General features: G+C 40.2%; 1 protein-coding gene across 1 annotated transcript in view; it reads left to right on the top strand.

Annotated features, from left to right (window-relative positions):
- Window positions 1-23,422, top strand: part of CCDC192 (coiled-coil domain containing 192) — a gene marked incomplete at its 3' end in the record, with an annotated part of 200,558 nt that overhangs the window by 113,211 nt on the left and 63,925 nt on the right. The window contains exon 6 of the mRNA XM_082620304.1: window positions 22,329-22,461. Coding sequence (XP_082476430.1) covers window positions 22,329-22,461 — 133 coding nt within the window. The remainder of the gene's footprint in view (window positions 1-22,328; window positions 22,462-23,422) is intronic.

The raw sequence follows: 23,422 nt of genomic DNA, 5'->3' as shown, positions 1-23,422 counted from the left end.
GCCTTTTGTGATACCATCTTTCAAATTTGTAAATGCAGGTATCAATTGGCATTGATAAGATTGTTTCTTTTGTGGGTCTGTTTGTTTCTAACTCCTCAGTTGCCCCCATTTTCATTTTCTCATTAGAAATTCAGATTCAAACAGGAGTGGGATCCTAACAGGAATGGGTAGATTTTTTAGTAAATAAATCTTGTTCCCTTTGGTTGTATGCCATGAATTTGTTTCTTCTGGACAATGTGGCTTGTTTTTCTGGAAAAGAAAGCCTATGAAGGGTTCAAGTGAACAAGCTGTCTACAGCCAGAGGATTTGGAATGTCTGGTTAGGAAATGTGAAGCAGTATTTGTCTTCAGGCAACATGCATTCGTACATATGTGCTGACCTTATTGGAGAAGATTTGAAGGAAGTGGCTGTAAGGCTAGAGACATTTCTTCTGCAGTATGCCTATCAGTGACAGCAGCACAGGGTAGCTTGGAGAGCAAAGTGCCCTCATCCCCCAAGCCACCCCGGATAAAACCATGAGCTAACTTAACACTGGACTTTCTATGAAAGCACAGGCCTAGACCGGTGCCCTGGTCACACCCAGCCATCTGGATTGGTCCCAAAGCCTCTTGTCTAGAAATTCTGGAGCCACTACTGAGCCTCATTAAGACCTGAGTTTTACATCTCTACCAACATCATGGGAGGATCAAACCATAGGAAGTAATAAGAAGTGAGGGAGGGAGGTCTGGCCTTTTTGGTTGTGTTTTATTTTTAACCTGACTTGAAAAGGACAAAGGTATTTTCACTCAGGGGGACAACATATACCTGTCATTGGTCTTCCTTTAATAACCCCACTAAATAACACATTTCTTTTATTCTTTTTCATTTTAAGTTGATTTTCCTTTTCTATATATTAGATGGCCAAAGTGTTGAGTGACAGCTGTTTTCTTGTCTTTGCTACTCCTAAGCATGGACCTGGGTCTTTCTCATGGTTGCAGTCTAGGAAGCATTTCTGCATCTTCCTTGAACTGTCCTGTAGTAAACCCTCAACATAGTCATAGACTCCCAAGTTTTTTTATTCTGAGGGTCATGAAACAACTTCACAACAGATGGACTACAGAGGAGTTCAGCATTTGTCCAACTTGAGAGTGAAATCTGAATTCCCTAGTCCCCTGAGTCTGTTTCCGTATCCGTACTTTCCCTTTCTCAATCCACATTTTCCTCCCATCCTTTGGCTATTCATACCTGACCCTACTTCCTCTAGCGTTCATCCTTTCTTCCTGGAAAGCCGGGGTTGCTTTCCTTTCCAGAGTCATTGTGGCATAAGAACCCAGACCTGGAGCCAACTTTTGGGGTTCAAAATCCATCTCTGCCACTTAGTAGCTATGTCCTCTTACCTAAGCTCTGTCACTCGCCTTGGCCAATCTTCTGTGCCTCAGTTTCCTCAACTGCAAAATAAGGATGCTAATAAGAGTCTCTACCATGTAGAATTCTTATGAGATTCTCATGAGTTAATATAAGTAAAGTGCTTAGAATGGTGCCTGACATAGAGAAAACACTGAATAAGTGTCAACTCTCACTATTACTGCAGAGACACTTAGTTCATTTTGGGAAGAAAGGTGGTGTCCATTGTAGAAACTGGAAAAACTTTAGTTATGTAAATTTCACATGGAAGCTAGACCATACAATAGAGCAATTCACCACCTACCCTGAGATAAAGGCTTCTGTGTAAACATTAGAAATACTTATTTCCTACCTCGAATTTATTTGAAATTAGTAAGTACAGATTGCCTTATTGTGCCTTAATACTTGAGCTGGAATTTCTACCTACTATTTCACCTTCACGGCACTCCCAGCCCAGCCACAGCCCACGGCACAGCCACAGGGGCTGGACGCTGGCTGCATCTGGCTTATTGCTAGGGCCCACTCTGATCTAGGGCAGTCATAGCCCTGACTCACCTCTGTTTTGGAGAATTTCTGGAAGATAGTCAGCCTCATGAATACAAGAATACAGAAAGAGCTGGTTTTCCTGAGATGTTGTGATTTCAGTACCCCTGAGAGAACATTTCTCTACTGCCTAGTATACCTAATTTCCATCATTAGAGATTCATTCTCTTGGCCTTAAGTTTCTTCAGCTTGTAAAAATCAAAATGTCACCAAATGATTAATTTATCCCTGACTTGGGTTAGAGACACACAAGACCCATGACAGGTGGGAGAGATACAAGGTGGAGGGAGAGGAAACAAATCTTCAACTTCTCAGTAATACATTTTCCTAAAGCCAGTCCTGTTTCCTAGCCTGAATCAAGACCAACAGCTCAGGATGTTCTAAGCTAAGAAAACTTTCTTGTGAAGAAGAATCTCTCAAGACAGGACTCAGAAAAGCCAAGTAAGACCCTTCGAATCTTGAGTCAAAATAAGGTCACTCGAATTTATCATACTCGGCCAGACATCTGCACTCAGAAAATAGCAACAAGAGTAAAAAAGGGAATTTATCTGCCTTTTCTGATAACATTTGCCGATTGACTGTGAAGCAATAGTTTATGGCTTTCAGGATTATACAGCGTGGGATCAATGCTGCCGCCTAAGTCTGCCAGTTCTGTGATGTGGTTTCATGATCACATTTAATCCCTTTACCTTTGGCATTTGGCAGGTGTAGAGCCATCAGGAACATTGAGTATAGCTGGGTAGGTTATTCTGTGAACAAGGCCACCCAGCTGACGGGTAAGTGTGGTCTAGTATCCAGCTACATCCGGCTCGCCTAGCTGAGCACCTTGACTCAGTAAAGGATCCCCTAGAGGAAGGGGTACTTTAAAAATTCTCTCAAAAGATAAACTCTCATGGCTAACACAAAGATGCACCTATCTCCACGGGGCACCTTTTACTAATTCCCACAAAGGTGCTCCATGGGATGCAGCAGCAATCTCAGAGGACATTTTGAGCTGCCTAGAATTCTAATCCCCTTACCTAGGAGGGGGAATTCTCCATTATGTAGGTCTTCAGAAAAAGCAGAGCCACCGGTTTCAATGATCATAGTTTTTATTTTCAAATTTTTGCTTGGTTCTTTTGCATACTTTTGCTTTTTCTCTATAATCCCTTATTTTTGTCTTAAGAGTCTCAAAATTATTTTTGAACATTAAAACCCCTTTAATTCCTCTATTGTCAATAGTTCCTGGGTGTGAGTTCTTCTATTTGTTGTGTATACTGACATCCTCTCACTCATTGCAGTAAGTCAACTTTTGTGCCTTGTGATTTTGGTCTGTGAGCTTATCTTCAGTGGGAATAGCTTCCATGGGGGCTCTAAACATTCAGTTCCAAGTTGGCCTCTCTTAGAACCCTTCATGTTTCTTTATTTCTGAACCATTTTAAAAACTATTTTTGGCTAGCAGTTTCTGTATGACAAGTATGAATCAGAATCACACACCATACATGACATGGATTTGAGATTCATATTTCTCCAGGATGATTCTTTGCCACACATTTCCTCCATTCTTGCATTGTCCCTGAATTGGTAGGTGGTATCTTTTTAGCCACTTTTCCCAACTGAAAAGCCTCTTCCTAGCTCAAGGGAATATGCAGGGGAAGGACAGCCCCGTTCCAGTTCCTAACTGTGTGCACAAGGCCTACAAAGCTTGACTCCCATTCCTAACTGACCATGACAACTCCCACCCCTAAACGTTTATGTCTGCTCACAATATCCCTGCAGGCTGCTTCATTTCCACTCCTGTTCAAGATTACTTGATTTGAGTTTCCATTGCATTTTTAAGACCCCAGATATTTTACTTTCTAGATTTGGAGCCATATATATATATATATATATATATATATATATATATATATATATATATATGTTTTTAGATCTGTAATGTATTTTTCTGTGTTACCATATGACTTGAGTGGAAAGGATGAGTCCCAAAATCAATCCAATCTGTCCTATTGATCCATAGTCTGGATTGCCATTTTAACAAACTCACTAGGTACTTCTTATAGACACTAAAGTTTGGAAATCATACATCAAGTTAGGAAGTCACTGCATGATGGAATTCAATACTTTCTTTTTCACCACTAGCCCCTCCCCAAACCACCCACAAACACAGAGCCAATCACTCAATCAAATATTACTTCCTAAATATTTTTGTCTTCCTATGACTCCTCAGTTCATTTGGACCATTGAAATGCTTTTATAACTGAAATCCCTGTATCTAGACTTTCTCCCTTAAAATTCTACTCACCTCAGGCCATGAGGGTGATCTATCTATAGCATGCATTTGTCCAAGCCTAAAATACTTCCATTCTCTGGAAAATAAAGCCCAAACTTCCCAGAACTGTATAACAGATCATGCATAATCTAGCCTTCATCACTCTTGCTTTTTATCTTGATATCGTGAGCTTGAGCTCATGAGAATTCCTACATAGACAATGTTTATGAACCTCAGTCTTGAGCATACTCGAATGAACTTGTCTACATACCCCTTTCTTCACTTATCTCACTCCTATTTGTGTTTCAAGATTCAGCTAAGGCAATATCTCCTCTAGGAAACCTTATCTGACCCTCCAGCCAGGGTTAAGTGTCCCTCTTCTGTGCTCCCAAAGGATCCTATATATACTCTGCCATAAAACATTATATTGAAACTTTGTTATATATTTGTTTATTTCACAAGACAACAGCTTCCAAAGAGAAGGGATTATACTTTACCTTTGTATTTCTAGCATCTAGTTTAGAGGCTGGCACATAGTAGATAATGTTTGTTGAACTAAATTATTATTGAGGACCTCACAAAGCCAGCTCTTTCTAATGAGCTTGATTCTTTCTTAAAATTTTATCTACTTTGGAAAATTTTAACATGGTCAGAAAAATATATCCTCAAAAGTCTTAGACTAAAGAGTTTTCTAGTAGTTTATGCACTTGGAAAATTGGGATTAGTCCAGTAGAAACATTCAACCTTTGATGATATGCTCACTTGGCTCCCCCAGGTTGATAGAAATGTCACCTCTAGTATAATTTCTTATCTAATTTACAGATTTTCCCTCATTTACTCTATCATAGAAGATAGTAATAACAGTCCCATTGGAAAATAAGAGAGAAGCAATTAGATACCATCTTTTCTCTCTTTAAAATTATGCACAGTGTGACTCCAGTTTCAGATAGAAAAAAAATAAACAGAAATAAATGATCAAAGACTGTCTAGGAACTATACTCCACATTAAGCCTCTCAGTCAACTTAAGATTCCCCCTTTTCATATATTGGAATAGCTTGGCGTTACCTTGGAGTACTTTGAGGTCCCATAAAGTTTTTTTCCCCCTATAATGCACCAAAATTAAGCTAGCCAGCAAAGTTCTTTGAGGTGTTTTGTGCCACAAAAATGATGTTTCTTTTTCTTTTCTACTGTGTGTGTGTGTGTGTGTGTGTGAATGTGTGTTAAGTGCACACAGGGATTATCAAGGGATTTAGAACATTTGAGAAGCACAGGTTCCATTTTAAAAAAATCTTGAATTACTTTTAAAAAAGAAAAAGAAGATATAATTTTAAAGCTACAAAAAAGGAGATTTTCCTGAAGTGGCCTTTTCATTGTGTCTGTTCCCCACCTCACCCTGAACATTCGAGGCTCAAATCATTTAATCAGAATGAGTTAATTCATCCATATGTAAACCCTGAGGTGGTTTAAAAAATTCCATTTGTCATTAGAGAGTGAATATCAAGGCACTCGCCTCAGATTTCTGTGTTGTTGACAGACTTGGGAACAGAACTTAAAATTTTCCTGCTAGATTTCTTTGAAGCTTATGAAAGTTGATGAAATAACTTTGAACAATGCAATGAGTGTGAAAGCAGGTGTGGGAATTTTCCTCAGCCGCTATGACCTGCAAAGAGTTTCAAGGGAGTTCAGAAATCAGAGGGACTGAGGTGTTTTTCACCAAGTCTGGGAGGGAGGGAGTGCTAGAGCTCTGAATGGCTTGGTGCCCTTTGGTACTTTGATTACTATCTCTTCATATTTACCCTAAGAGCGGAAGCTGATGTACTTCACAAATTCCTTAAGTGCACTGCCATAGGATAGTGTGATTTCCAAAACCAGAGATTCTTTTGCTCCAATTAGTTCCTTTCTTTCTACAGCTGAAACTGGTAAACTAAAGAAAAAATAGACGTTTTGTGGACCAAGCCCCCATGGAAACCTCCCCATCTGCAGCTTACTATGATTGCTGCTCTCCCAATTCCCCAACTCACATTCCTGCCTGCCCTCGGATATATGAGCACACAAATGTCCACAGGAAACTCATACTGCCTTTGTGGCCAGCACTTGGCTCTTGTCTATAGGTACTCCTCCATTCAACCTATACAGATATGCATATCAGAACCAACCAGAAAGCTTAAAAACCAGATTTTCAACCCCATACCCAAACTCTTTCCAATTCTGATTGAGTAGAAGTAGAGAGAAGCTTGAGCCGATGTATTTCTTTTCAAAACTCCTCAGATGGCTCTGATACGCAGATGTCAACGTACAGAGCAGGAAGGGAAGCCTTAACAGCCCCTTTTTGAAGGACAGTTGAAAGAGAGAGGCTCATCACTGAATTAGCTTGTCTGACAATCATCTGCTCCTCTGTGCTGCTTTTCTAACCACCACTAAATATCTATCAAAATTTACCTATTTCTTAGGCTACTGCATTCTTGAGTTATATCTGCCTGATGATCCCAGGCCTGTTTGTCAGTGGGGTTTACATTTCCTAACAAAAGAGTTGTAAGACATATTGACAGTATCATTGGACTTTCCTTTATTACAAAGGAGGAAGGTCCTATGTCAGACATAAAATAAATGCCTGATTTAGAAATCTGTTACAGAAATCTTAACAAAATCATTTCATAATATCTGAGATGGCTTCTAAATGACTTCCCACTTTGGGACCAATGGAACATTGGTTGACAACAAAAACCAAAAGTAAACATTTTTAGTAAATGAAAATGGAATTTGTAATTAAAAGTTTCAGTTCATCTAGGAAAGACAAGTGATTACTGTACTACTGTGATCGCTACTTCAAGAAATGTCTTCAACACAAAGACAAGAAGTACAAGCAACATGTGTCCTTCAGTGGTTGAACGGACAAACAAAATCTGATACATACGTTCAATGGAATATTATTCATCCTTTAAGAGGAAGGAAATTCTGACACATGCTACAACATGGAAGAAACTTGAGGACACTATGCTAAGTGAAACAAGCCAATAAGAAAAAGACAAATACTGTATAATTCCACTTATGTGAGGTATGAGAGTAGTCAAATTCATAGAAACAGAAAGTAGGAGGGGGAAATGGTGAGTTGTTATATAATGGGTATAAGAGTCTCAGTTCTGCAAAATAAAACAGTTCTGGAGATTAGTTGCACAGCAATGTGCATATATTTAGCACTACTGAACTGTATACTTAGAAATGCTTGTGATAATAAATTTTATGCCACTTGCTTTTTATGACAATTAAAAAGAAAAAAAATTGTCTTCAGTTGAAAAGCCAAGTGCATTTGTGACTCAGTAATTGATATTGTCAGTTTAGATAAGGCACTATAGAATTGAAATTAGAGAAAGTAGCTGTCAGTTTTAACTTCAACACATGATATTTGAGCAAAATTAGGGAGCTTATTATTCACCTATCCATTCTTTTAGATAGTTAAAAAGTATTTACTTGTTGTGCATCTCCTAAACTTTAGTTTCATAAAGGCTTGACTGGCACTGAGTCAGCCTCATTCTTATCTAGAGGGGATTAGATTCAGCCCAGGGTGTCCCAAGGATGTATTTCTGGGGACATGACATTTCCAGATCTGGGTGATCTCCTGTCAAGTCAGTGTTGTTCCCACTATTACTAAGGATGACCTGGAAGTTCAAATCTAAAGAAGCATTGATCAAATATTGCTCCTGTGGGTTTTCTGGGTCAGGACCAGAACAGACAACTCACCATTTGTCTAAATTGAGAAATCTTCAACTTGTTCCTGATGAACAACACATCTGATTATCCCTAAATCTTACAATCAGTCTCAGACTCTGGAGAGTGTGACACCAGAAGTCAATAGGGAGAGATGAGGCAACTAGCTTTAAGCCCAGTACACGTCCCCCTCCCTATGTGTTATCCTCGCCTATCTCAGAAACAAGGGTGTGTTGATGGGAACAGGCTTAGAGGTCTACCAGACAGGACTTTGAGATCTACTTAAAGACTCCTGTTTGGAAGTTTAGATTCATATGCTATCTTTTCACTGCTAGCTTTCTTAATGGGATTAGAGAAAACACCTTGCAAGAGAGGGAAATAAGAGAGACAGACTCTTGAGTCCAAAAAACCAAGGAACAATCCATATCTGGTGACTTGTCTTAAAACAAAGACATTTGTCTAGACTTGTTGAAATATGCAATCTGAAACTTGTAAATATCTACATAGCAAAAGTTCCAATTATTGTCACACCTTCCCTCCCCCACAACCCTTGACTCTTTGCATACATTTCACAATGCCTCTTTCAGTGGGGTTATGCCTTTGCAACATCATCTTGAATGCACAAAAGTCGATTCATATACAGCATGAGATTCTGAAATTAAACTTTTGTTCTAAGGACTATTGAAAGTAACTACACATAAATCCAAATATCCTTTCTCACCACCTGTGAAATGTGGCTTCATGACATAAACAAGACAGCTTCTCTAAATAGTGGAGGACAAGACCAAAGAAACTGGGGGGTTACCTTCAAGATGGAGGTGGCGTAAGACATGGATATCACCTTCCTCCCCACAAATACATGAAAAATACATCTACATGTGGAACAACTCCTACAGAACACCTACTGAACGCTGGCAGAAGACCTCAGACTTCCCAAAAGGCAAGAAACTCCCCACATTCCTGGGTAGGGCAAAAGAAAAAAGAAAAAGCAGAGACAAAAGAGTATGGATGGGACCTGCACCTCTGGGAGTGAGGTGTGAAGGAGGAAAAGTTTCCACACACTAGGAAGCCCCTTCACTGGCACAGATGGGGTCTGGGTGGGACGGGGAAGCTTCAGAGCCATGGAGGAGAGCGCAGCAACAACAGTGCAGAGGGCAAAGCGGAGACATTCCCGCACGGAGGAGCAGTGCTGACTAGCACTCACCAGCCTGAGAGGCTTGTCTGCTTACCCGCCGGGGCAGGTGGTGGGTGGGAGCTGAGGCTTGGGCTTCGGAGATCAGATCCCAGGGAGGGGGCTGGGGTTGGCGGCGTGAACACAGCCTGAAGGGGGCTAGTGCACCACAGCTAGCTGGGAGGGGGTCCAGGAAAAAGCCTGGAACTGCCTAAGAGGCAAGAGACCATTGTTTTGGGATGCACAAGGAGAGGGGATTCAGAGCACTGCCTAAATGAGCTCCAGAGACGAGCTGTGGCTATCAGCACAGACACCAGAGACGGGCATGAAATGCTAAGGCTGCTGCTGCAGCCACCAAGAAGCCTGTGTGCAAGCACAGGTCACTATCCACACCTCTCCTCCTGGGAGCCTGTGCAGCCCGCCACTGCCAGGGTCCCATGATCCAGGGACAACTTCCCCGGAAGAACACACAGCATGCCTCAGGCTGTTGCAACGTCACACTGGCCTCTGCTGCCGCAGGCTCACCTCACATTCCATACCCCTCCCTTGACCCGGCCTGAGTGAGCCAGAGTCCCCAAATCAGCTGCTACTTTAACCCCATCCCTGTCCAGGCAGGAACAGATGCCCTCAGGCAACCTACACTCAGAGGCGGGGCCAAATCCAAAGGTTAACCACGGGAGCTGTATGCGAACAAAGAAGAGAAAGGGAAATCTCTCCCAGCAGCCTCAGGAGCAGCAGATTAAATCTCCACAATCAACTTGATGTACCCTGCATCTGTGGAATACCTGAATAGACAACGAATCATCCCAAAATTGAAGCGTTGGACTTTGGGAGCAACTGTAGAATTGGGGTTTGCTTTCTGCATCTAATTTCTTTCTGGTTTTATGTTTATCGTAATTTAGTATTTAGAACTTATTATCATTGGTAGATTTGATTAGTGATTTGGTTGCTCTCTTCCTTTGTTTTATATATATATATTCTTTTTTTTCCTTTTTCTCTTTTTGTGAGTGTGTATGTGTGTGCTTTTGTCTGTATAGCTGTGCTTTTACCATTTGTCCTAGGGTTCTGTCTGTTGTGTTTTGTTTTTGTTTTTGTTTTTTATAATTTTTAGCACTTGTTATCATGGGTGGGTTTGTTTACTGGTTTGGCTGCACTCTTCTTTCTTTCTTTCTTTCAATTACTTTTAAATTTTTAATAATATATTTTTTAATTTTAATAACTTTATTTATTTTTTTAAATTCTTTTCATTCTTTCTTTTTCTTCTAAGCCATGTGGCTGACAGGGTCTTGGTGCTCTGGCCAGGCTCTGGCTGGAGACTCTTAGTTGGTAGAGCTGAGTTCAGGACATTTGTCCACCAGAGACCTCCCGGCCCCACATAATATCAAACAGTGAAAGCTCTCCCAGAGACCTCCATCTCAATGCTAAGCCCCAGCTGAACTCAACGACCAGCGAGCTCCAGTGCTGGACACCCTATGCCAAACAACTAGCAAGACAGGAACACAGCCCCACCCATTAGCAGAGAAGCTAAAATCATAATAAGTTCACAGACACCCCAAAACACCACCGGACGAGGTCCTGCCCACCAGAAAGACAAGATCCAGCCTCATCCACCAAAACACAGGCACAAGTCCCCTCCACCAAGAAGCCTACACAACCCACTGAACAAACCTTAGCCACTGGGGGCAGACACCAAAAACAATGGGAACTATGAACCTGCAGCCTGTGAAAAGGAGAACCCAAACACAGTAAGTTAAGCAAAATGAGAAGACAAAGAAATATGTAGCAGATGAAGGAGCAAAGTAAAAACCCAACAGACCAAACAAGTGAAGAGGAAATAGGCAGTCTACCTGAAAAAGAATTCAGAGTAATGACAGTAAATATGACCCAAAATCTTGGAAATAGAATGGAGAAATTACAAGAAACGTTTAACAAGGACCTAGAGAACTAAAGAGCAAACAAACAATGATGAACAGCACATAAATGAAATTTAAAATTCTCTAGAAGGAATCAATAGCAGAAAAAATGAGGCAGAAGAATGGATAAGTGATCTGGAAGACAAAATAGTGGAAAAAACTACCACAGAGCAGAATAAAGAAAAGGGAATGAAAAGAATTGAGGACAGTCTCAGAGACTCCTGGGACAACATTAAATGCACCAACACTCAAATTATAGGGGTCCCAGAAGAAGAAGAGAAAAAGAAAGGGACTGAGAAAATATTTGAAGAGGTTATAGCTGAAAAATTCCATAATATGGGAAAGGAAATAGTCAATCAAGTCCAGAAAGTGCAGAGAGTCCCATACAGGATAATCCAAGGAGAAACACACCAAGACACATATTAATCAAACTATCAAAAATTAAATACAAAGAAAAAATATTAAAAGCAGCAAGGGAAAAGCAACAAATAACAAACAAGGGAATCCCCATAAGGTTAACAGCTGATTTCTCAACAGAAACTCTGCAAGTCAGAGGGAGTGGCAGGACTATTTAAAGTGATGAAAAGGAAAAGCCTACAACCAAGATTACTATACAAGGATCTCATTCAGATGCAATGGAGAAACTGAAACCTTGACAGACAAGAAAAAGGTAAGAAAAGTCAGCACCACCAAACCAGCTTCATAACAAATGCTAAAGGAAATTCTCTAGCCAGGAAACACAAGTGAAGGAAAAGATATACAAAAACAAACCCAAAACAATCAAGAAAATGGTAATAGGAACATACATATCAATAATTACCTTAAATGTAAATGGATTAAATGCTCCCACCAAAAGACAAAGGCTGGCTGAATGGATACAAAAATAAGACCGTATATATGCTGTATTCAAGAGACCTGCTTCAGACCTAGGGACACATACAGACTGATGGGATGGAAAAAGCTATTCTATGTAAATGGAAATCAAAAGAAAGCTGGAGTAGCAATTCTCATATCAGACAAAATAGACTTTAAAATAAAGACTATTACAAGTGACAAAGAAGGACACTGCATAATGATCAAGGGATCACTCCAAGAAGGAGATATAACAATTGTAAATATTTATGCACCCAACATAGAAGCACCTCACTACATTAGGCAAATACTAACAGCCATAAAAGGGGGAATCAACAGTAACACAATCATAATAGGGGACTTTAACACCCCACTTTCACCAATGGACAGATCATCTAACATGAAAATAAATAAGGAAACACAAGCTTTAAATGACATGGTACTGGCACAAAAACAGAAATATAGATCAATGGAACAGGATAGAAAGCCCAGAGATAAACCCATGCAACTATGGTCACCTTAGCTTTGAAAAAGGAGGCAAGAATATTCAATGGAGAAAAGACATCCTCTTCAATAAGTGGTTCTGGGAAAACTGGACAGTTACATGTAAAAGAATGAAATTAGAACACTCCCTAACACCATACACAAAAATAAACTCAAAATGGATTAAAGACCTAAATGTAAGGCAAGACACTATAAAACCCTTAGAGGAAAACAGGCAGAACACTCTATGACATAAATCACAGCAAGATCTTTTTTGACCCACCTCCTAGAGAAATGGAAATAAAACCAAATATTAAGAAATGCCATCTAATGAAACTTGAAAGCTTTTGCACAGCAAAGGAAACCATAAGCAAGATGAAAAGACAACCCTCAGAATGGGAGAAAATATTTGCAAACGAAGCAACTGACAAAGGATTAATCTCCAAAATATACAAGCAGCTCATGCAGTTCAATATTAAAAAGAAACAACCCAATCCAAAAATGGGCATAAGACATAAACAAACATTTTTCCAAAGAAGATATACAGATTGCCAACAGACACATGAAAGGATGTTCAACATCACCAATCAGTAGAGAAATACAAATCAAAACTGCAATGAGGTATCACCTCACACCAATCAGAATGGCCATCATCAAAAAATCTACAAACAGTAAATGCTGGAGAGGGTGTGGAGAAAAGGGAACCCTCTTGCACTGCTGGTGGGAGTGTAAATTGATACAGCCACTATGGAGAACAGTATTAAGGTTCCTTACAAAACTAAAAATATAACTGCCATATGACCCAGCAATCCCACTACTGGGCATATACCCTGAGAAAACCATAATTCAAAAAGAGTCATGTACCACAATGTTCATTGCAGCACTATTTACAATAGCCAGGACATGGAAGCAACCTAAGTGTCCCTCGACAGATGAATGGATAAAGAAGATGTGGCACATTTATACAATGGAATATTGCTCAGCCATAAAAAGAAATGAAATTGAGTTATTTGTAGTGGGGTGGATGGACCTAGAGACTGTCTTACAGAGTGAAGTAAGTCAGAAAGAAAAAAACAAATCCTGTATGCTAACACATATATATGGAATCTAAAAAAGAAAAAAAATGGTTCTGAAGAGCCTAGGGGCAGGACAGGAATAAAGACACAGATGTAGAGAATGGACTTGAGGACACAGGGAGGGGAAAGTGTAAGCTGGGATGCAGTGAGAGAGTGGCATGGACATATATACACTACCAAGTGTAAAACAGATAGCTAGTGGGAAGCAGCTGCATAGCACAGGGAGATCAACTCAGTGCTTTGTGGCCAACAGTGCTTTGTGGCCAACTATCCCTCCTGGGATAGGGAGGGTGGAAGGGAGACACAAGAGGGAGGAGATATGGGAATATATATATAAGTATAGCTGATTCACTTTGTTTTACAGCAGAACCTAACACACCATTGTAAAGCAATTATACTCCAATAAACATGTTAAAAAAAAAAAGGCTCCTGGGTTAAATCGCACACACACACACACACACACACAGACACACACACACACACAAAAGACCCAAAAATTTTAACTAAAATCATAGCTGGATTATGAGGAGTGAAACTGAATTTAGGTTGTAAATGTTGCTTAATGTTTCCCCAAATGTTCAGCCACCTTCACAGAGCAGGACTGACACCTTTTAGTATGGAAGTTTTCAGGTGTGGCAAACCACTGCTATTTCTTGGGTCATCTTTAAAGGTTTATGGTACAGGTTTCCCCAGTGGTCAAGAACAGAAACTGCAAGAAAGCCGTATGGGAGAGACTAAGCTAATGATCACCAAATTGAAAGGTTTTAGAAAAGCAAAGAAAAATGTTGTTGCAGTATTGGAAACATGGTTTTCTTGTCATCAAATGGACACAGACTACAGTGTCACCAATACTAGATAAAATGTCATCTATCACACATGCATCATCAGTACACATTCATAAGGTATCAGGAATGTGAACAGAATTGGGGAGGGGACTACAAAATGTCTTTGCAGTGAGACTCCCAAAGTGACCTTGCCTTGCAGCACTTGGACAAATGAACCCTAAAGCAGTTCAGTTTTGATCATTGGGTTATATCTACAGTCATCAAGACTGTATATTTGTAATTTATTTGAACATCAACTGTTTGCTTTGTTCCTGTAGCACCTTTGAAGAATTCGATTTTTCTAACTGAAGGCCAGGACACAGTTTTAGTGGCACTTGATATCCCCTCTGAGTCTTTTTTTTACAATATGACTTCCTATTTATTACAGTGGATAGCTGAGAAGACACTGAGAAGAGGAAAATCAAGAAAAGAGAATGTTTAGGAAGCAATAATAACTGAACTGTTAAACACCGTCTGAGGTTTTAGATAAAAGTAGTTGGTCTCAGTGTATGTGAACTATGTATCGTTGATTCTGTTGTCACTTCCCAACATCTGCTTCAGCAATTTATCCTCCTCACTTGAATTTATATTGTCAGATTAGTTTAATATTCAAGTGAATCCTCCCTTTCAAGTAAAAGAGTTAAAAAGACAAACCACATCTTGAGCTAGGAGTCAAGCTGGATGCTTTAATTCCTGGTGATTTCTCCATATGCATTTAAATGTCTTTAGTTAAATTAACTGTCAAACATGGCTTGCAATGAACCTGACTAGAAACTTTAAATTTTCTTAGGGAGACACTTGACTTGAGATTCTTGCCTCTTATGAAATTATTTTTATTTCCAGATATATACCAGATTAAAGGAATTGAAAAATTAAAGAATGGACAAACTGCTCATTTAATTGCACCTATAGAATACTTGACTAATAGATAACACTGTAAAGCCCTTTGCTCAATAATTCATTGCCAAGAACCACCATCTCAGAAGTTCTACTTATAAAGAATAGAGATCCTAAAATAATAATATCACTATCAATATTAATTAATACAATGCCACTCAGCAATTTACAAAACATTCACCCATACACTCAGTGTCTTACTTTTAACATCATAAATATGTTTATATGAGATCAGATCCGTTTCACCTTAAACTTAAAAATTTCTGCTGTAAAATTGTTTCAATTTTGCATTAAGAAAGCAGCAGTTTTTTTTAAAGCATTGTATTTCATGGGAAAGTAATACACATCACAGAGAACTTCCTACTTTGCTGCTTTCTCTAGTTTCTCTTAAACACTGTACAAAGCTATTTCATGCTATATGAGAATCATTTCTCCTATGATAATTTTCATCTCCTCTACTTAGATTTCCTTATGATTTGTTAAGTTGTTTTGAGACCAGCTCCTGTCCTCACTAAGCCAATAACCCCTATAATTTCACTGCTCTTAGGGAAGAGTGGTGTTTCTGAAGGAGAGGGATATTTCTTGGGAAGGTTAACTTAATTAGGTTCTTTATCACACAGAAAAACCCTTCAAGGTGATTTAAGCAACTTGGTGCTTCAGGATCTTAATTTTTCAGTCCCTGAACACATGCTTGTGCTTTATGATTCAAGTTAAGTCACAGCTGGCCAATAGCTACAAATTTTTTCCCAGAAGGCAGCCTTAGTCAAGTTCAAAAGGAGTGCTGAGCACAGAAAAACAAAACAACTACTTGCCCAGTAATAAAGTCATTGCAGGAAAAAAGCTCTTCATTATTTTTATAACCATGTTGGAGATGAGCCGCCCTGTCATAAGGCAGATATAGGAATTCTTTTCCACCACCTGTGTATTCTGTCCTCTGATTTCTGTGCTCTTCCATTATGGATGTTTGCCTATGTTACCAACACCTGTAGAGGTGGGGCTGAGAAGCTGAAATTGCTTCACATACATCTTTGGCCCTTTGGGCTTTCTCTGTCACCAGAGAGGGTTAGACCGAAAAACAGGCTTCCTAGCAGGCTCTGTTAGGTGTGTGACTTAGGTGCACTCAGGTGCACGTCTCCCGCCATTCTCAGGGTGTGATTTGAGATGGTAAGCCCAAAAAGTAGATTTGGCTTTAGCAAGCACTGGCTACGTTTTCTTTTCACAAGACCCATTGAACACTCTATTTTGTTCTGTGCTGTGCTCAGCTAATAATATAAAAACCTATTTATTGCACTGTAGGTTCTTTCTCAAAAATCTCGGCTTCAACCATTGTAAAGCAATTATACTCCAATAAAGAAGTTAAAAAAAAAAAATCTCAGTTGTCAGCCTGATTCATGTTTACTGGGTAAGAATGTCAAGGCAGTGTTACACTCACATAAAGAAAGAACGTACAAGCAGTACCCGTTAAGCTCAGAAATGGATTTGAGTACAGATATTCTGATGCTATGTGAAAGCAAGTTGGTCGGTAGATATTGGTGCAGCTTATTTTGTTGAAGTTAGCAGGATCTCAATTACCTAAAAATTATTCTTTCTATCAAATATAACCCTCATATGTATCATATAGAATGACCTGAGTCCAGTACTTCCTGTTAAAAGAGGGCTTTAAGGGAAGGCTGCCTGCCTATCACAACCACCCATGCTATAAAAAATCATACTTCAATACTACTCTTTTATAACCAACTCTGTTATACTGACTTTCTACTCGTACTCACTCTGTAACTATCCAAGGTTACCTTTACGAACCTAACAAAGTAATGGTGCTATTGATTAGTGAAGCCTCATGTTACCATTGAAAATAAAAATCAGCATCTGGAATTGAAAGACCTTGATTCAAGTCAATTTAGCTACTTCCTTACTAGACGCCATGATTAGATCTACTCAAGATCTCTGGGACCTCAGCTCTCTCCTCTGCAAAATAGAGAGGCTAACATAGATGACAATTAGGTTTCATCAATGAGCAGTGGCTATTGGGAGTGCAGGTTAAGGATGATGAAGCCACAGGTGCAACCTGGTGTGAAGGGATCCCCACATCAAAGGCTTGCCACAGAGCACTAAAAAACATCCATGGAACATATTCATCATCCCTGGACTTTTAAAATATTCACCCGAGGCAGTATAAACATAAAACAAAACAACAGATGTGAAACTGATTTTTTAAGCCAAGTTTTATCCAAATGCTGCTCTCACTTTTAATAGTTTCATTATTAATGATGGGTTGTTAGAAGAGAAATGAAAGGAGAAAACTAGCTATACCTTCTGTATTCAAGCCATTCTCTTATATGTCCTTGGTAGTGAGCATTTTATCAGCAGTCCTCTGGAGACAAAACCTACCTGTTATGTATGCTTTCTAAGTGAATGAGGGTGGGCTGAATGGGGTAGATTTCAGACAAAATGGGCAGAAGCTGTGCTCTGGCAGGCCCAAGACAGAGATTCCACAGGAAGCAAGAGGCAGGGCCTTAGAGCACTCCTCATACCATTCCAGGAAGGCAGCCACCTACTTTGCCTAGGCGTCGGGCCAGCTCTGGCAGGAGATTGGATCAAGGCTATTTGCATGTCTGTTTCAGGACATTAAGTTTTATCTACCCATACAAAGTAAGGAGGAGATCAATGCAATCAGGCAGAAAATGTAATTTAGAAGAAGAAAACGGAGGAGGAAAAGAAGGAAGAAAAGACAAAATTTTGCTTTCAATGAAGTATAAATTTTATTTTCTGTAAAGTGTGACAATCATCTGTAGAGAAGATACTTTAGTGTTTTAGTGGCCAGTTTAGAATTTCCCTGATGTGTTTCAAGGAATAATGACAAAAACCAGAAAGACATACCCACTACATTGCAAACACAGCATTGGGTACTGTCATTTATGTGTTATGTCATTTAATCCCCACCAACTCTATGAAATGGGATCTAGAGCCTGAAGATGTCATGCGTCTGGCCTAATTTCTCACGGCCAATAATTGACAAAGCCCAGTTTTAGAGTCCGAGGCCATGATTCAAAGTGTGTAGAAAGACCAAGAAATTTTAAACAGTGCTGGCAAATCTGTGTTGAAAGTCTTCTATAAATAGTTGCCTGATTATTCCTAATTCCCACTGACTTGGTATAATGCAAGCTATTCAGCAATGTGATACGGATAAATATTTCCTTTTCAAAACACTGCACAAATACATGATTTCCTCCCTCTGTCCACCCTGTAGGAGAAGTAGGAAAAGAGCAAGGTAATAGGAATTTACCTCTAAGCTATAAAGCCTTCCTATCCTTTCAGTAATCACTGAGGGGAGCTCCTGCTTACTAGGGAGACCATAACAGACTCCATCAGATTCAAGTACAACACTTGGGTTGCCTGGCTAGAGAATGCCAAAAAAGCAAAGGAAAATATTATTGTTACTGAAATCATTTGATGTCTATGACTAATAAAAAACATGCTGGCAAACCGAATTTTTAGAAATGCCCAAAGGACTTGGTTAAAGCTATGAATTAATAGCATACAGTAGTTCTGTCTGGAGAAAATTAAAAAAAGAAAAAAAGACAATGCTGTTAAACTGTTTTAAACTTTATATGAATAACCAAAAAGTCCAAACAGAAATCTTAAGCAACCAATCTAGGTCCTCTATTCAACTTTAAATTTAAATTTAAATTTCCCCTCCCCTTTCTCTTACAGCTGAATAAGAAAGTTTATACATTTTGAGTCACATTATTCTTGAATTCTGAGGGACCCACAGGACTTCTTGGCCTTCTTGTCCAACATCTCACAAATACCAGAATTATCTCTAAAGTATCTCTGACAGCTGTATCCACCTTAGAGACTATGAGGGCTGAGGTGTCCATTCATGCACGTGCTGTGTCCCTGGAGGGCTAGGGGTGGAAGGAGTTGGGGGTAAGCCAGACCTCCAGTTACTTCTTGACCCAGGTCCCAGAGGTTACTCTGGGCCTGCCTGAAGATGTCCACCCAGGCAGGCTGTGCCTGAGTCTGCCCAGAGCAGGAGGTCTTTGCCAGGACTCATCCTATCTTGTTATGGATTCAAGCTCTAACTGCTGGAGGGTGCTTTCTCATGCTGTGCCACAATCTGCCTCCTTGTGTTTCCTCCACATTGTTTCTCATGCTATCTCTGGAACAATACTGTTTGACTCAACTTCCTCTCCTCTTGACTACCCCTTAGATAACTGAAGTCAACTGTCATAACTCCCCTATATACTGTCTTCTCCAAACTAAATATCCTCAGCTTCTTTCTCAGATCATAAGGCAAATAGACAAATATTATAACAATAATAAGAGACAAAAAACAATAACAATAAGAGGAAGACAAAAAGGTGGTTTGGAAATGGGAATTTTTTAAAAGAGTTGTCTTTTTAACTGAAAAGCTGAAAATTTTAAATGATACCGAGGAGCGCTATATCTTTCCACTGAGTTCCTGTGCACTATCCCTTAAGTCATCCCGTCAGGATGGAAATGTAGCTCGTTAAGAGTTTTACTTAATGACACCATGCCAGCTCCTAGGGATCAGCCAACAATTCTCACCAACTTGCATTTATTTTTTCTTTGTTTACTTAGTATCAATATCTACTCTGAGAAAAGTTTCTGGAAGAATATTTACCTGCATATGAATAGATGTGACACGTTTTCAGAATTTGAATACCACCTATTAAGAATTAAGGGAGGTGGGGAGGGTGGGAGGGAGGGAGATGCATGAGGGAAGGGATGTGGGAACAGATGTATATGTATGACTGATTCACTTTGTTATAAAGCAGAAACTAAAAAAAAAAAAAAGAATTAAGGGAGGGACAATGTAAGGAAACTAAATCCTTAGTTCTTTCTCCTCCCAAAATTTTATCACGTAAAATTCCACATACAGAAAAGTTGACATAATTTTATAGTAAACGCCTATATCCTTCATAGCTAGACACTACAATTGACACTTTGCTATCTTCAGTTTATCACGTATCTATCAGTTTCTCTATCCATCCATCAACCCGTCTTACCTTCCTACACGTTTCAGTGTAAATCGTGCTCATCAGTACACCAAATCCCTGACACTTCAGCCTGTATATCATTATCAGTTCTTTTTTTGATACTTTTCATTAGCACTCTGTTCTGAATCCCTCTTGCCATCCTTTCCCTCATTCCCTCCACTTTCTCAATTTTCGTTTCTACATCCTTCCTCCTGCTTTCCATCCCCAATGTTCTAAGTGGTAAAAGCAAAGTGAAAAATCTGAGCATGGAGCCGTCTTGAAGCAGCATCAGGAAAGGCCCCTCACAGGTGTGATCGCCATAGACCTGGGATAGAGGAGGTCTGCATGAACAAGCTAATGCAAACCAGTTTACAAGAGAGAGAAGTACAGATTAGCAAGACAATTTAATTTACTGTGAGAAACACAGCTACCAAATACTTAGGCACCTGCATCTCTTCATCAGCGCAGTCTCTCCCTGAACTCAGCTGCATGACAGGCCAAATTGTGAAGGGTTTAGGTGAACAGAGACACAGAGAAAGACAGTGAGTAAGAAGGTCTTAGTGACATGGAGCAGAGATCTTATCAGCACTGTTTTAACAGCTGGCCAGCACGGTGTCTAACACCAAAGGGGTGCTTCATAATTAGTACAATGATAAAATGAGCACATGAATGCTAACTGCCCCTCTAGCAGAACGTCTGTGGCTCAGGGCGCCTCTCACCTGGACGGGCTGAGTAAATTCTGCCCACTTCCACCCCTCTAACGCTCATTAATGAAGTTCCATGACCACCATTCTCCTTTGAATAATGCATTTTCTTTTATCTGGGCATATGCCATTAATTAAGCTTTCATGAAGTCCTGTCTTGCTGTCTTTAAAATGGGAAGTCTGTGACTATGTAATCCCATCTTTGATAAACTGATTTTATTGGCTTTACTCTCAAAACAGGGAGTGATTCCCTGCTACCTGAGTCTACTCTTTTTAAAGACTGGGGAACACCATCTTCCCTGGTGAGCAAAAACTATTCCTTTCCTTATCTCAAGATTTATATCTGATAAGAAATGTTAGTCGTACGGGTTCGAGCCCTGGTCCGGGAAGATCCCATATGCCGTGGAGCAACTAAGCCCGCGAGCCACAACTACTGAAGCCCGCATGCCACAACTACTGAACCCTGTACACCTAGAGCCCATGCTCCACAACAAGAGAAGCCAGCGCAATGAAAAGCCCTCACACCGCAACGAAGAGTAGCCCCCGCTCGCCGCAACTAGAGAAAGCCCGTGCACAGCAACAAAGACCCAACGCAGCCCCCCAACCAAAATTTAATTAATTAATTAAATCTATTTTAAAAAAAGAAAAAAAAAAAAGAAATGTTAGTCGTTTATTTTCTGGGCTTCCTAATTACCAGCCCACAAAGACTTGGCAAGGTGAGCTCTTCAGTGGAAAGGCAGCAACACAAAAATGCAAACGCAGCACTTTTCACAACAGACAGCTTCTCTGTAGTTGCAGAGAAATCCAAGTTTGATAAATCAAATCCATCGTGAGAACCATAAATGGAGCTTTCTAGTCATATAGTTTCAATGGGAATCCTTTGGTTATGTAACAACTTCTTAATGTAGTTCCTTCAAAGGTCTCAATGTCATAAATCAGATTATTTTATAGCAAGGAATTCCTGTCCTTGTTATTTCAATTGCTTGAAAACCCTCTTACCACTGACCACTTTCTCTAAATAGATACCATAGTAAATATTTATAAACATCAGCATTTCATGGTAGCATCACATGTTTTAGAGTTTGTTTGAATGCGAACCATTATGGTGTTAGGGCAAAAATGACAGAATCAAGGCGGTGATTATTTCATGTGAGTCTACTTACAGACTGGAAAAAAAATCAGATGTTTTTAGGTTTTGGCACTTCAATGGTAAAATGCAGACTGCCAACTAGAGTTCTTTTCTAATTGCCTCTCTATATAAGCAGCCAAAACACAAGGCTCAGATCCAGATAAAAACCATTCAATAGGGTGAAAGATACTATGATGCAGAGAGTAAGCTTTTATTGTTGGTGATTCCAGTGCTCTGACAGGAGCACATGTACCTCAGACAGGACTCAGTCTAGATGAACAGGGAGCATTTCATCTAAGCCAGCTTTCAAAGGCCCTGTTTGTTCAGACATCATTAGTTCTTTTTATTCCTTTGATGCATCTGTCTCTAGTGACGGAAACTCTTATTTTTTTTAAGAAACTAAAGCACCAAAGGAAACTGGAAAAGCTACAAACTGATTTGGCAACAGCTAAGCAAGAGGCTGCCATCACAGTCCTGGAACTCAATGAGAAGATAAAGACTCTATGTGAAGGAAAGCCAGCCCCTAGAGGTCAGTATTACCATGTGACAGTCACACACTGGCCCTTGGTCGTAGGTGATGCATATAGCTTTTCTGGCAACAAAGCAGAAAGCAAGGCCACAATGCCAGACAGCATACTGGGCCAACAGTGTGCTGGCCTGGCCCGACCTCCATTCTGCATGATTAGAGACAGCATGCAAACTCCTAACTCCAGGCTGGGTGTGATTTCACCGTGTGAGAGGCAGGGGATGAATAAGCAGTTCCTTAAAGAAGAGTCTCTGAGACTGAAGAGGGGACTGAAACAGGTCTGATAAGTGTCTTGCTGGGTGGCAGTGAGGGAAGAGCAGGGCCCAAGGAGGAGACCTCAGGCCCCCAGGGATGGGGCTCTGAAGTGGGGCAAGGAGAGGGGCTTGTCTAAAAGTGTAGACGGGGGCTTCCCTGCTGGCGCAGTGGTTGAGAGTCCACCTGCCGATGCAGGGGACGCGGGTTCGTGCCCCGGTCCGGGAAGATCCCACATGCTGCGGAGCGGCTGGGCCCGTGAGCCATGGCCGCTGAGCCTGCGCGTCCAGAGCCTGTGCTCCGCAACGGGAGAGGCCACAGCGGTGAGAGGCCCGCGTACTGAAAAAAAAAAAAAAAAAAGTGTAGACGGGACGATAGACTCACCAAGACAGGCATGGGGAAGGAAAGAAATTTGTGTTTTAATAATAGGCTAATGAGCTAGAAACAAACAGGGAAGCCTGGTTGGGAATGAAATCTGGGTGGTTCAGAAAAATTTAATAGCCACTCTGGTTTGGATTTTTTAAAAAGTTTTCTCTCAGAGATGATAACAAACCTGGGGGAGAAAAACCCTCGGACTGTCATCATCAGCAATAATATGAGTTCACATTTAATACTACACGGCAGGCATTTTGCTCAGCATTTCATGTGCATTTAATTCTCAGAATAACCTCTGAAGCAAGTACCTTTACGGATTCCACAAGAAGAAGCACAG

The sequence above is a fragment of the Mesoplodon mirus genome (assembly GCF_964341445.2).
Source record: "Mesoplodon mirus genome assembly, chromosome: 5".
In the NCBI taxonomy this organism is placed as follows: Eukaryota; Metazoa; Chordata; class Mammalia; order Artiodactyla; family Ziphiidae; genus Mesoplodon; species Mesoplodon mirus.
This window is presented reverse-complemented; position numbering and strand designations above follow the sequence as displayed.